The sequence below is a fragment of the Alosa pseudoharengus genome, unplaced genomic scaffold (assembly GCF_046254945.1).
Source record: "Alosa pseudoharengus isolate Yale_2024_CS ecotype anadromous, Long Island Sound unplaced genomic scaffold, YU_APseudo_1.1 YU_APseudo_1.1_scf_12, whole genome shotgun sequence".
Lineage (NCBI taxonomy): Eukaryota > Metazoa > Chordata > Actinopteri > Clupeiformes > Clupeidae > Alosa > Alosa pseudoharengus.
The window spans coordinates 9,821,102-9,837,044 of record NW_027468587.1 but is presented as its reverse complement, the minus strand read 5'-3'; the positions used below and the strand labels follow the sequence as shown (position 1 = coordinate 9,837,044).

The following is a 15,943-nucleotide window of genomic DNA, read 5'->3' as shown; positions in this document are numbered from 1 at the left end:
CAACATGAGTAAAATGCTAAATTTCACCGATGAAGCCTACAATTTGCCTGGGGTTAATACATTTACTAATGTTAAGTTAGGTTACCTTTGTATTAAATTAATGAATACAAAAACAGTACTGTACAACTGCTGAAGTTGTTGCATCATAGTATGCATTTAGAATACAAATATGTATACATATAGATAATAGAAATTATTTTATACTCATATACAATTTATGTCTTGCCAAACATACCATATAATTTTTAAAAACTAATTTGAGTGCTTGGCAAACCTATCTTTGGATGCTGTAGGAGGCCTAATGTCCCTGTTTGTATTGGTAAATGCTTTGACACTTGTGTGTAGGATTTCATGAATTCTTAAAGCTTGAAAACTGCTGTAATAATGGCAACTAATGAATCCTCAAACAGAACAATTCTGGAAAGTGGAGAACTGGAACTAAAAAGCCTTAACATATATGGGATGGTATGTATCCCTAAGCACAATTCACAGTGAGAGCAGATCTAAACTGTTGTTAATACATTTGAGAAATGGCTTTGTGCATGCCATAGAGCCTTACTCTTCTTTATTGTATTACAAAGGGAGACAAACCCCAGAGGATCCACAGGTATCGATCCTACGTGTCACTGTGTCCAAGATCAGTCTGCCGTCACCGCAGGCTCTGTGTAATTCGTCAGAGCACATTCCATAGTTTTGCCTCTGCTTTGGCTTTTCCCAGTTGAGGTCATCTTAAGTGAAGGTCAAGTTAGTTTGAGTAAATTGTAGAATTGCGTTTTGTAGTTGCTGTGAAACGATGCTTGTGGTTATATCAATACGTAGGTATTGTGCATTTTCTCTGCTCTGCAAATGCCTACTTCCACCATTGCTGCCTATTTCCTAAAAACTGACATTCTATATATTAGTTGTGTAGTAAGGATTCATGCATAAAACACTAACCATGACCATCACCAAATGGCAAATAACTTCACTGGCAGAGAAAAGGGGACAATTATTTGCCTAGTTTGTAAGTGGTAACTGAAGAAACTGAAAGTGCATTAACCGCTAGAGGTTGAAATGGAGCTTCAGATAGCAGTCATACCCAGTAGAGACTTAACTGTGCTAGTAGGTTGTGCTGTAAAATGGAGCAAGTCTTGTTATTTCTGAAACTCTGTCTCTCATAACAGCTGACCCCAAATACCAATGAGGTTTTCATCCTTCTTTCATTCCAGCACACAGTATTAACCCATCAGAACAACCAATATTGGTGTCAAATGCAACAGATGTGTTTTGAATGTAATTATGGTTTATGGACCTTTGCTTGTCCTTGTGGCCCTGATGTGGCTAATGTTTCCTCTAACGTCATTTTCGTAGTGTTATCAAATGCCAAAATAGTGATGCTGTCGTAAGTGCCATATCTAAGTCCTCTGTCTGGCCCACTCAGCTGTGTTGGTAACAGACCAGAGTAGAAGCTGCCAACGTCCAGAACAAGTGATTTAGTAGTGCTATACTGTGCTATACTGTATATAACATGGAAGAACAGACTAATTCAGAACTTCTGCTAAACACTTTGACAAACAGCATAATGTATTTGCTATGTGAATGTACTGGATCTGGCGGCTGCATTTAACTAACACATGTGAAGAACTGTGCCAAACTCTGCTTCATGTGATTACACTTTGGACTATGTAATGGCCATATATGTCTGTCTTTGTTTCTTTACGTTTGCCTCCGTAACTGTCATACAGACACATTATCAATATAAAATACCATATCTACTAGGCATATTGTGGAACAGTGAAAAGGAATCAGTGTAAACATTAGGAGCACCTTTTCTAAACATTTGTTTGCATACGAGCTAGACAACTGGGCCTGTAATTTCATATTGCCTCAAATACAACCATACAACAAAACACATGTACATTAATATTAATTTGGGCCAAGAAATGTTTTCAAATGGGAACTAAGAGTTGACAACAATTCAATTGAAAACATTACATCACTTCTTGCAGCCGATTCTTCTGTAATGTAGGCCTACTGATGAGCGGCAGGGAGGGTTGTTTTCCCATTATATAAAACTGCTGGTACATTTGCACTGCGTTTTGCCCAGGCAAAGTATGTAATTGTTTTTATTTGTATCGATAGTAAAATTATTGTTAAGGTCTCTGTTGATACTGTGTGGCCTCATGGTACATCATGTTTAAATGCCAAATAACTTACCAGCATTTATTTTTTTAACAGGACAGATGCCTGAAATGCAATACATCCAAATGTCATTGTGTATCATCGGCATACATTTCCCTGCACTGAATATGTACACTGAAAGAATAAAGTATTAAACAAAAATGAATATATTTGTCATGCATTGTTTTTATTATTATTTTTATTTCTAATATTTCATATCTGATCGAGTACTACTTTGCTTTGCTCACTGCTTTGAAGATCACCAAGCCTCATTTTCTTCTATGAAGTATTTTTTGCTTGTGCAAGTGCCATTAAGATAGGATGTTTCAATCGCTGGGCCGGAATGAAAACCCAGAATCTAAGGCAGTTTAATTTATAAATGAGTTGTAGTTCATTCCAAGTAGAACCACAGTAGTATGCTCTGGCTAAGTTACCTATTAGTCACAATGTCTCTGTTGTCTTGCTTTATCATTCTGGTGATTTTTCAAACTGAACAGAATTGTCTTCCTGTAGTATGTTGCTCAGTTGGTTGTATCATTATTAGTTTGAATTCACCACCCCAGAACCCCAGAGATCCTTCCTTCAGTCTACAGGTCTTCATGAGTTAGCTATTTTATTTTGTGTGGGAGTATCGCTGCCTAGTGGCTACTGACTGATCATTCTGAGATACCACAGAGACACGGAATATGCTAAAAAGGAGATTATTAATCATGGAATGAATTAACCCATCTGATCTCATCATCCTTCTTCAGGATGGTTGCAGTAGATCCTCCAACACTTTATACAGCTCAAGAATGATCAGTGGTCCTCAGTAGCAGACACAGAAATATCCATAGAAGCAGATACAGTGGCAATAAAAAGTATGTGAACCCATGCCATAGTTGACTAAAAAGAGGAATAAAAAATCATCTTTTGGCAATTGATCTTAATGCCTTAATTAAAAAAATGAGGAAAATTCCAACATTTAAGGACACCAATTTTCTTTGTGATTGAATAATGTATCATAAATAAATAAATGTTCTTTAAAATACAGGAGGCATAAGTATATGAACCCCAATGTTAAATTTCCAGAGACAGGCCGATTTTTATTTTTAAAGGCCAGTTATTTCATGGATCCAGGATACTATGCATCCTGATAAAGTTCCCTTGGCCTTTGGAATTAAAATAGCCTCACATCATCACATATCCTTCACCATACCCAGAGATTGGCATGGTTTTATTTCAGTTAGCCTAATAGCTGGTTTGATTTGCACTGAGCTATTTTTTGAAGGAAATAACTTACGTGTAATTTGTTACACATGCGCATGGTTCATTATGTATCCTTAGTATTTTGAATGTAGTTGTTACTAGGCTACATCTTCAGGCAAATGTAAATGTAGATTTTGTATTAGAGGTGTGATAGTTTAGGTATTCATTCCCAGAGATAAGATACAATATGGAGGAGATCTCCAGTGAACCTCCCGGTCCTGGTCCTTCCTCTCTCCCTCATTACTCTCCCTCAACACTCTTCTGTGTGGCCCCCAGTGTGTCCCCATGGACAGACTCGGAGATGTCCCTCTAACATTCTAACACAAACAAAAGAAACCACGGAGATGTCCCTCTAACATTCTAACACAAACAAAAGAAACCACGGCATGTAAGAGGCCAATAAAACCACAGCACGTAAGAGGCCTACATTCTCAAAGAGATGGAAGCCATCTACTGACCTCAGCAAAGCTCACATCCTGTCTCATCTGAGCACATACAGTTCTGTGACTTTGTCTTGTTGTCATCCAACAATACTGTGTCAATCAAATGTATATATCTAATGAGTGTATGGTCCATTTCATGAGATTTAGAAGCATTTGGAAGCACTAATGTTTTGTTTCATCATGGTGATGCTGTAACATGAATAGACAGTAAAGACCCTGTGTGCTGAAAATCATGTTTTTCATCTGGTTAAGATGTCTGGAGTTTTATCATGAGAGAAATAAATCAGGATGATAGATAAGGATGTCTGCTTTGGATTGACAGTCTAAGAGCATACCCATATCCTTTCACACAGCCTCAAACAGGAATTATAAAATATGGAATCATCACTGAGTACTTTATGGGGGACAATTATTCAAAAGACACTACGTTTACCTAGGGTTAGTGTTAATGTGTTTGAGTGTGTTTCTGTGAGTAAGCCTTTGTGTGTATGTGTGTTAATTGTATGGGTTTTTGTGTATGAGCCACTGTGTTCTTGTGTGCCTATTGTGATTGTGTGTGCATGTGTGCAATGCTTTTGTGTGTGTGTGTGTGTGTGTGTGTGTGTGTGTGTGTGTGAGAGAGAGAGAGAAAATGTGAGCTTATCGCCAAGTAGGAGTACAGAGGGTTCAAATGAGTCTCAGACCGGGGCGGCCTGGGTTCACAGGAGGAAATTTATGGTCAGCCGTGGCCTACTGATTAGCGCTTCGGACTTGTAACCGGAGGGTTCGAACCCCGACCAGTAGGCACAGCTGAAGTGCCCTTGAGCAAGGCATCTAACCCCTTACTGCTCCCCGAGCGCCGCTGTTGTTGCAGGCAGCTCACTGCGCCGGGATGAGTGTGTGCTTCACCTCACTGTGTGCTGAGTGTTTCACTAATTCACAGATTGGGATAAATGCAGAGACCAAATTTCCCCCACGGGATCAAAAGAGTATATATACTATGTAAGCAATGAAAATGTCAAAACTGTAGCTTGAATGACTCTTGAAATATAAATACAGATAATTTATTATGCAGCAGCAGGAAGAGGCCTACAAAGAGATGACCACCTGCTCTCTACCTCAGCATAACCCTCTTCCTGTCTGATCCAGCTCAGGACAGTCAAATATGTCAGTTTTATTTTTATTTACACAATCCTCATTAGTGGGAATGAGAACTATATGTCCTCAAAGAGACAAAGGTTGCATTGTCAAATCCTTCCCGTCTGATGTTAACCAGGAACAACAACAACAACAAAAAACCCCAGCATTCTTCAAATTCAATGGCAAACGTTCAGCAAAGGAGGTCAGTGGGATAGTGAGTGGTTGTTTTCGGCTAAATACAGGCATGAGACATTTGAAAATCTCTAGCACAAAGGTAAATAAAGTTAACCTTGCCTAAATACAGCCTATATGTCCCAGAAACAAAGACAGTTATCCTTAAAACCCGCAGATAACAGACACGTTTGTAGCAGCACGCATTTCTGAAGCCCACATTCCTTAGACTTTGACATAGTTACAGGAGTCACAGGAGTTCCGTGTAGCCAGACAGAAAGTGCGCAGCGTTTTTCTTTTCAATGGTCTCCTTGTTATCATAATCAAAGGTAAGATTATTCTGCTGGATTCGTGTCATCTTGACGATATCTTTAGGCGTGTCTGCCGTTGACAAGCTCTTTTCTTTGACATGAGGGATACATTTTTTAGTTCGGCATCCAGACATCGTCAGGGTAATGGTTTTCGACAACATCGAAACTCAAGCAACAATTTCAGCCAAACTACATTACATATCGTTTTATTATTGTTATATTATTATTATTATTATTATTATTATTATTATTATTATTTTGTCTGCTTTAAGTAGACTATTCCAGAAAACTATTCGAAGTCACGTGTGCATGTGTGTAGTTGCCGAAATGAGTGAAACATCCGTTTCACAATTTTGGCATAGGTCTCCTGCAAGGAAAGGTCCTTGATATGGAATGCACACACAATTAACGCTTCATTTGGAGTAGTGGAATGTTGTGGTATTTAAAACGCAAAGAAACGACCACACCAAGAGCCCTACCATGCACTCATAACATGTCTCAAAGAAAAACAATATCAGCTCGAATCTTCAACTCTCCTTCTGGTTAATGAGTAATGGGAATATTGGTCTATTTAAACCATTTCTACATGGATGGTGAGAAAAATGTTTGGAATGTTTAAAAAAAGATGTCATCCTGAAATCGTGAACTTTGCACAACTTTGTTTTGAGGCATCTAATGTTTTGAAAAATAGGCTACAGTAGTTATTGACTGTGTTATTAACTCATCTAGATCTACATGCTTAGGCTAAGTGAAAGTCATCAATAAAGAATGATATTGGTGGGCTGTAATGAGAGCTTGTCATTGACATGTTTTCTGACTTCTGTTATTGTCATCTTTGCTCCTGTTTTAGTTAATACATTTTACAGACTTAAAGGAATGTGTTCCAGAATGTGTAAACATGTTACCCAGTTACTCAGAATGTAAGAGGTACAAAACAAAGTAGTAAGGGTTTGTGAATGATGATCCTTCTGCATGCCAAGTATGTTGTGAAACTGAGACAAGTTCTCACCGTTTGTATGCGCTATTGTGGTTGTTGGTTTGTGGCCACTTTTTCAAAGTATCTTGTAACACGTCCCTGACAAAGTAAAGTGCCTGGTAAGTTTTCACATCAAAAGCATTTAATTGAATGTGATTAATGATTGATGCAAATTATTTAAGTGATGCAAAAAAATCATGACTAGTATGTTACAGCATATGTTTATTGTACATTGACTCCACTGTTATTTGACTCTGTCTGTTCTGATCTTGTCATTCATCATCAGTTATCATAAAAAGTACAAAATCTCTCAACAGTTAGTACCTTTCATGACTGATTAATTATGTAAATCAATAAGTAATAAGTAAATTTTTTGATGAGACTTGAATATTGGTCCATTGCCTTGTGTGAGAATCAGGTTGTGGTGGGTCAGGTGAAAAATATACAGTAGTTCAGTTCAGTTAACTTTATTGTCCCAAAGGGAAACTTGTCTCGCAGTCAGGTACACATATAAATAGCATAAGATACACAAAGACACAAGATGGGGTAAAAGACACAGGTTAATATCAGTTAAGAAGGTTCAGAAAGAAAATAAGAAAGAAAGAAACTGTCTTATCAATCTACGTTCCTGACAGATGCTCATCAGAATCGTTTCTGTGCAATTAAGCAAAATTGTGCAAATTTAGCAGGCGTATTGCACTAGGAATAAAAGAGTTTTTTGTCCTATTGGACTTATAAAATGGGACTCTTAGTCTCCGGCCTGTATTACTGTTAAATGAGATCCCGACTGAAATTATTATAGAAATCAGTAAAATTACCTATTTTGGCAGTGAGAGAATTGTGTGTCTCAGCAAAATCACATGCTTCCACTGTACAGATGGAATTGTATTTCAAAAATGAGTTACTCAGCTGAAGTAAGAATTAAATGAACCTTATTTTTTTCTTCTCAGATCATGCGTGGATTCATGTGGACTGTGGCTGTTATGCTTCCCTTAGTGCTGGAGGTCCATACTGTCCAGCAGTCCAAGGTTGCGCATTTCTGCTCTGTAAGTAATGACCACCGTAGGGCTGACTGCCGTGGACAATACCTGGATCATGTACCCAAGGAGAGTCTACCTGTTTCACTTGAGCAGGTGGATCTCTCTCACAACATCCTTGAGAGGATCCACAACACAGATTTCTCCCACCTGCCACACTTAAAGTTGCTCAATCTCGAGTATAACAACATCTCTGTCATCGAGGATGATGCCTTTAGGTTTAACAGTCTTCTGGAGGACTTCAATATTTTTAACAACTCCTTGACGGTCGTCCCGAACAAGGCATTGAGAAATCTGACTAGGCTTCAAAACTTGGAGATGTCAAATAATTTTTACGACGAAGTGGCTCTTGGAGAGGTGTTCTCAACCTTCACTAGCCTCCGGAAACTCTCCGTTGGTGGACCTTTTGTCAAAGAACTAAAGAAAAGCAACCTCATTGCTTTAAAGAACCTCTCACTCTTCAAGTTTGCCTTTAAAAGTGGTCCAAGTCTTGTGAAGTATGAGACAGGTTCTCTGAAGTTTCTAAAGACTAAAGAAATGTGGTTTGATGTTGCCATGGACAACATACCAAATGAGCTAAATATTATGCTAAATGATTTAGCCAATAAGTCCTTTGATCATCTTCGCTTCCGTAACCTGTTTGAGTTTGTTTACTACACAGGAGACGGTGATATTTTTCAAGGTTTGCAGCACATCAGAGCTCAGCAGATAGTTTTTTTTCGTGGCAAATTTAATGAGAAGTTGCTAAGGATGGCTTTAATAAACATACAGCAAAGTCCCATTAAGGAACTTGGGCTTTATAATATTGACTTTGCACGCTCTCCCACATTTGTGGATAGTGGAGCAGGATCTAGTGTGACAAATCTAACCTTAAATCATCTTGTGCTATCGTAAGTATGTCATAATGATCAATTATACTTAAAAAAATATTAAAACACAAAACATGTGATCAAGTGTCTTTAGCTGAATCTGAACCTTTGTGTCCCACAGGGGTATAAGCAATCCAGACATTTTACGTTTTGACTGGCGCTTCACATGGTTGAAGAAGATACGCAAACTGTCCATTTGGAATATCAATTTCAATTTTGTGCCCTGTGATGCTTGGCTGGAAATGGGTGGTGTGGAGGTACTGAATGTCTCCGGAAACCAACTGAGAGACCATTACCTCTTCAATAGAAGATGTGATTATACAGGCACCATGCCAGTTCTTCACACCTTCGATGTCAGCTTTAACCAACTTACTAGTCTAAATGACTTTGCATCATTTGCTGGAGAGTTTGAGGGGCTCCAGATTCTAGATGTCAGCAACAATCAACTTCAAACTGTTGATGACAGTGTGTGCAACTGGAAGCAGAATATATCACAACTGATTGCACACCACAATGCTTTAGAAGTTGCCAGTTTGAGGTGTTTGCCCACAACAGTGCATTTTCTGGATCTCTCTTTCTGCAAACTGGATCAGCTTGACGTGCACTATTTTCAACAAGCAGTCAATCTAAGAGAACTTCTACTCAGTGGGAACAAAATCAAGTTCATTCCTTCCGGCTGGAAAAGTCCCAATCTGCAGTACTTGTCTCTTGATGGGAACTCCTTTGGCCTCATAAGCATGAACTCTTTCAAGTACATGCCCAGCTTAGCTACACTAAGAGCAGGAAATAACCCATACCACTGCACTTGCGATCTGTACACTTTCATCCAGAAGACGACAACCGACCGAAGAGTGAACATCACCGACTGGCCGGAGAATTACAAATGTTACTACCCAGAGCACCTGCTGAACAAAATGGCGGCTGAATTCAGTCCTGGCCGCATAGCTTGTGACATGAAGCTTGTAATTCTCATCAGTGTAATCACTACTGCTTCTGTGGTCATTGGCATCATGGCGATATGTTACTGCTTTGATGTGCCCTGGTACACCAAAGCAACATTCCAGATCATCAGAGCAAAATATCGAGCCCACAAAGAGGGACTTAAACCAGAACAAAGATATGATTACCATGCATTTATTTCCTACAGTCACTCGGATGCTGACTGGGTGAGAAACCAGTTGCTGCCATGCCTAGAAAGCTCCAGGCCTCCATACCGTGTTTGCATCCATGAGAGGGACTTCACACCAGGAAAGTGGATCATTGACAACATAATTGAGAACATTGAGAACAGTCTAAAGGTATGGCGTGCATGAACAGACAATCATTATCATCTATGAACCTTGTTTTTAACTGCCAGTGTCAGTTCCTCTCAGTAATATAATGTTTTCTTCTGTTTCATAAATGTAATTCTATTTTAATTGTATTTTGTGTCTTTGCCCAGGTTATTGTCGTCCTTTCACAGAATTTTGTAGACAGTGAATGGTGCAACTACGAGCTCTACTTTGCCCAACAACGAGCCATTGGTAAAACCTTCAGTGACGTTATCCTTGTTGTGAAAGAGCCCATTGACCCAAACTCTTTGCCAAGCAAGTATTGCAAACTGAAGAAAATGCTAAGCACCAAGACTTATCTAGAATGGCCTCAACAGCCAAAGCACCAGGGCTTCTTCTGGGCTCAGCTCAAGAGCGTGTTGGGCAAACCCAGTCTCCCGCAAACTCCCCAACACCAGCCTGGCAGCGATCCAGACATCTCTTCTACTGCGAATATGTCTGACACAGAGTGCAGCGAGAGTATCCATTTATAGGAACAGGAAGAGCAGGTTCAGGTCCACTTAAACTAAAGGCATGTTGTTTCTGCAGACACATGACTTCCCCATGCAGAAGTGGTTCTAACCAAGGAAAATAACTTGCTGTGTGGGTATTGTGTATTGTGTTGCATAGTGTGTGTAACACATCTCATCTTTAGACAATGAGTAGTCCCTTACCATTAAAACCACATCACCTGCGGTGTCCCGCCGGCGGGACGGTTCCCCCCCCCTTCCCCACCACCCCCCAACATTCTAAATCATTTTTATACATCAGATTGTTATGTGGCATAGTCATATTATACAGCATTTGAAAGCTTGGACTTTTGGGAATCAATACATGACACTTTTTTCATGCAAAATATGTAGTGCTTTACATTGTCAGATTAATCTATGTCTCAATTAAAATGAATCAAAAATGCCCTCCTCTCCCTCCTCTGTCTTTGATGCTTCCCTACCTTCTAACTGCGGTGCATATCATTAGCAATATGCTAGATATAGAATATTGGGTCTTGACATATTCACAGGAATCCATAGAAATTGAATAGTCATGTTATTTTATTCAATATTAGTTGTGCAGATGTATAGTCCATCTTATACACAAATAGAAATTGTAAAGATTTATATTTTTTGTGTAATTATTTATTGTTAGTAGTCATTCCATATCATAACCCCTGAAGTACAATTTAAATGCAAGCATGAAACTTCAAAGTGTTACCTTTCATTTGAGACCAAGATTATGCTTCTACACAAAGTGGTTCATAGGCAGTAAGCATTTGATTGTCAGTATGCATTTTGGATAACCAAAAGTCCTATGGGGAGTTTCCATTGGGCATTTTACAAAACGCATGAACATACCTTGGCAAATAATGGTCTAAAGTACTCTTCACTAGTTCGCCCGTCAGCATGATTGCTATACTGAGTGTATAAGCTAAGCGCGTGTTTGGCATGGTAGCTGGCCGTGGTCATGGAATGCCTGAAGATCGCGATAGAGCGATGGCCGCTTGCACCCCCCAGTGTAAGGAGGATGCATAACTGGGCTATCAGTGAAATGGAGGAGTAGGGGGAGGAGGAGGGATAATTTTGCAAGCGCCGCTGCGTGTGACGTATGGATAAGGAGGCCAGCTTAAATACCCTGGCAGCGGAAGACAGGTGAGTTAATTGCTGTCAATCATCCCTAAGGGCTCCTCCCGAACTTTGTTTAGAAAACATCATTTCACTAGTTCGCCCGTCGGCATGATTGCTATACTGAGTGTATAAGCTAAGCGCGTGTTTGGCATGGTAGCTGGCCATGGTCATGGAATGCCTGAAGCGGAGATCGCGATAGAGCGATGGCCGCTTGCACCCCAAAAGAGCAGAAAGGAAGGCCACTACCGAAAATACATTAGCGCTTGATGGAGTGGATGTACAGTAAATACATTAGCACTAGATGGAGTGGATGTACAGTAGGACTGATAGGCATCTGTGGACCAACGGCTCAGTATTTGATTGCTGCTCTAATAGGCCAATGCATGTAGCTGTAGTAGCAGCTCCCATCCTAAATGCACAGAGACTCCGCAGAGCGGTCTGCGGGAACCGGATTTGACAAGGATATATATTAGAGTCTGGAACCTGTAACGAGTGATGGGTACCCTTCATCTGAGATGAAGAGCGGGCTAGTAGGCGATGTTTGAGCTGACCGATATGAGATGTAGTGTGATGGGTATGAAAGCTGAGGATCTGAGGCAGAGTTAGATATGAATATGGAGTGTCATTTTCAGAACTGATCGGTTTAGTCTGATTGGTAGTAAACGTATTGTGTCCTGGTCTAACTCTCAAGATCTGCCATCGCGAATGAAATGAGACGAGGGGCATGTAGACTCAGCCCAAATGCAGCCCAAAGGAGGCCGGTAAACATGATGGAAGGTGAATCAGAGTGCTGTGACATGAACCCCTTGCGAAGTATAGCGAGGCAAGCGGCAAGTACGCAAGAGTGGACATTCGTGTATGCATAACCGTGGGAACGATGGGTGTCAGGGTTCAGCAGAGCTGCTGCCACGAGGGTCTCGGGACGTTGACGTGAAGTAAATGTGAAGCATAGGCAAAATAAGGGAACTCAGTCCTCAAGGGAAATTTTTAGTAGAGTGTGGTTCATCCTGAAAAATGTCAATCTGCATGGTCTTGGGGCTCAGCGGAGCAGTCATTAGATGGGTCCTGAACCTTGGCGGAGCTGTTCCTAAATGGTTCTATGGGCTCGGTGGAGCCGTCGTTGCCTGGGTCCTGGGGCTCGGTGGAGCCGTCGTTGCCTGGGTCTTGGGGCTCGGTGGAGCTGTTGCTGCATAGGGTTTTGGGTCGTGGAGCTCGATGTATTTGCTGCATGGTTCTAGGGCTCAGCGAAGCCATCGTTTCATGGGTCTTGGGGCTCGGCGTAGCTGCTGTTGCATGGTTCTCGGGGCTTGGTGGAGCCGACGTTGCATGGGTCCTGGAGCTCAGCGTAGGTGTTGCTGCATGGTTCTCGGGGCTTGGTGGAGCCGACGGTGCATGGGTCCTGGAGCTCAGCATACTGTAGCTGTTGCTGCATGGTTCTCGAGGCTTGGTGGAGCCGACGTTGCATGGGTCCTGGAGCTCAGCGTAGCTGTTGCTGCATGGTTCTCTGGGCTGAGCAAAGCAGTCGTTGCATGGGTCCTGGAGCTCAAAGTAGTTGTTGCTGCGTGGTTCTTGGGGCTTCAGCGAAGCAGTCGTTGCATGGGTCTTGGGGCTCGGCGTAGTTGTTGCTGCATGGTTCTTGGGACTGAGCGAAGTTGTGGTTGCATGGGTCTTGGGGCTCAGTGAAGCCATCGTTGCATGGGTCCTGGAGCTCGACGTAGTTGTTGCTGCGTGGTTCTTGGGGCTTCAGCGAAGCAGTCGTTGCATGGGTCTTGGGGCTCAGAGTAGTTGTTGCTGCATGGTTCTTGAGGCTCAGCGAAGCAGTCGTTCCGTGGGTCCTGGAGCTTGGTGTAGCTTTTGCTGCATGGGTCTTGGGGCTCAGCGGAGCCGTTGTAGCAGGGTTGCAGGAGCTCAGCGGAGCAGTTGCTGCATGGGTCTCCCTGAAGCTGTTGTTGCATTGGGTCCAAGCTCATTCCGTACTATCTGTGGCAGCCTTAAAAAATTCAACCTGGGCTGAAAGAAGACTTTTAGAATACCATTACCTGATAAAACATGACATATTCAACATGATACGACATACAACACATAATACATGATAGGCAGATAAGGCAGATAAGGCATGAATAGCATGAATGATGAGCATCCAGATGGAATGAAATGGCTGTGGCTAATGAATAGCTGGGTAGACGGAACGGGATGTTAAAGCTCAAACGTGCAGCGTGAGGAGGTGGTCGAAGGCCCTTTGCTGTGGCAGCGGAAGACAGGTGAGTTAATTGCTGTCAATCGGGCTCCTCCCGAACTTTGTTTAGAAAACATCATATATTTCATTTTATATTGATCTACTTTTGAACACAGCCTTACAAGACCTGGTGCTAGGGCTCAGTTGTGTTTCTAAGTCAAGTGACCTAGAGGGCTGAAATGTGGTTAGTTCAGAGATGCTTGTTATCCGGCAGAAAGAGAAAACAATATTCTAGCCTCTGTAACTCTGTGTACATCACACAGTTCTTCTGATTGTTTTCCAAGAAACTACAACGTCTCAACTTTCCAAAGAAGTCAAGCATTTGATTATAGGCCAAAGAATGTAGGAGCAATGCCCTCCTAAGTAGATGATGTGCAATGTCGGGCAAAAAACTAAAAATGTGGCATAAGTATAAGGGGTTCCTTTTTTTTTGGTAAGGGGTGTAGCATGTTTCCCCCAGTGCCAGAGCAGAGCTGGCTGAACCAGTTAGCATGTGTCACCACAAAGCAACAGGAAACTATGTAATCATCCCTACTCTCATGGGCACTCAATCAGTGGGCCCTTTGAGGACACAGATGCCCTTCGTGTGGAAACTCCAAGGTACTCGAGCGAAGGCTTGGAAGTGATGAAAGATCACAACTCGGTGGCTCAGGAGGGATATCTCGTGTCTCGCTTGAAATAACAAGTGAGCTGTGTGACAGACATCCGCTACTGATGAGGGTTTAAGGCTTGCACTCAGCTGACACTGAATGAATAAATTCAGTCTAGTGCTCAGGCTAGAAAGACCCATGTAGCGTTGACGTCAGTTATCAAATGTATTACTTCATTGATCTCTCTATTGACCAACATTTTAGTCATGTGACAGGCTCCTGTTATATATATAATCCTGTTAGTTTTAAACTGACATCAAATGCAGGAAAAATATGAAATTTAGGTAAATACATAGTTCATTTGTATTGTGTTGGTTTCTGTTCTGATGGCTGATTTCCTGATGTATTTTGCTATAGTAAGGGTGGACATGTCTGGTCTTGACTTGTGGACTGTCTGTTAGGACAAGTCCAGACCTGCTCAGAGAGGAAGCAACTACTCACCAATCCATGACGGAACATAATCCTGCCTCATCCAGTCGATTACAGGTTGAATAATAACCTTCATCCTCTCAGGATACCATATCCTCTCCGATGGCTGATGCTCCATGAAGAATCAGCTTCTTTTTGATCTGACATTAATTCTTCTTAAACTGTCTTTTATTATTATTATTAAAAATGTCACTATTTGTCACCACACAGGTAAACATTTGAACTAACAGCAATATAGATGGTTTTAGGGACAATAGAATAACTTATTTCTTTTTCTGTACTCACTTGAATGTGTATTGCTATTGTAGCAGGATGGACGACTTAGCACCAGATTGGTAGCAAGTAAGTTATTCTTGCCCCCCCCCCCACACACACACACACACCTAGGGGGTAGAAGAGATGCATTTGTACACTATTCACTTGTAAAGAGGATAAATGTTTACCCAGACTGTGAATTTGAGAGGGTTTACAATTTATAAACGCAAGGTCATTCACATCCCAGGCCAAAGTTGGATGGGTGCAGGATCCAGCATAAAGGTATCACAAGAAGAAAAGACATCCGCACACCATTTAGCTCTTATAATGCTGTTAGTTAATCATATATATTTCCATATATATAATATATATAAATGTATATATATATATATATATATATATGTATATATAGAGAGAGAGAGAGAGAGAGAAGAGCTCTTGGCTCTTTTAAGTCTGAGGAAGGATACAAGGAAGTTTATTGTCACATGCATATAGTTACTGGAAGTAAGAAATGCAGTGAAATTATGTCTGGTGTCAGCCTATTTGTGCATTTATGGGGGCGGGGTAAAAAGTGCAGTAGAAGAGGGGTTTAGTAGATTAAGTGGCAAGGGCTGCATAAGAAAGGTGGGGGAGGATTGGGATTGTATCCTTGTATCCTTGTATATATATATATATATAGAGAGAGAGAGCTCTTGGCTCTTTTAAGTCTGAGGAAGACCCAGAAGCTTGAAACTTCACACAATAATAATCATAACAATAAAAAAAAGACTATGAATGGGAGTTTTTCCGCTTGTGTTTACCAATTACAGTCTTTCAGTAAGAACTGAAATCCATTCCATTCTCCAAGAACGCTATGGCTCAGTCTCTCTGTATCTTTGCATAGGGCAATTGGGGTTTACAGTTTTTTTTCAATTGTTTACACGCAATTTTGAAAACCGGGTTCTTTTTTTGAAAATATAATCACAATTATCCAAACACCACAATCAATTTGCATAATTCCTAGATTGTTTGCAAAATGACACACTTCAGTAAAAACATACACACTTCAGTCAAAACATATACACATATTTGTAAAAATGCTATTAGTTTTCATTTAACCAACACAGT

At 40.9% G+C, this 15,943-nt stretch overlaps 1 protein-coding gene across 2 annotated transcripts; it reads left to right on the top strand.

Moving 5' to 3' along the window:
• The first annotated feature begins 5,387 nt into the window (after positions 1–5,387).
• On the top strand, positions 5,388–10,559 carry tlr18 (toll-like receptor 18). 2 transcript variants are annotated; one of them, XM_076280047.1, is made up of 5 exons: positions 5,388–5,470; positions 7,379–8,355; positions 8,456–9,376; positions 9,482–9,632; positions 9,776–10,559. In XM_076280047.1, exons 2-5 carry the CDS (start codon positions 7,382–7,384, stop codon positions 10,136–10,138), a joined length of 2,409 nt encoding a protein of 802 aa, XP_076136162.1. In that variant the 5' UTR covers positions 5,388–5,470; positions 7,379–7,381; the 3' UTR covers positions 10,139–10,559. The 2 variants fall into 2 exon arrangements, with proteins under 2 accessions (XP_076136162.1, XP_076136161.1); XM_076280046.1 differs by having other exon boundaries at positions 8,456–9,632.
• Positions 10,560–15,943: the final 5,384 nt, after the last annotated feature.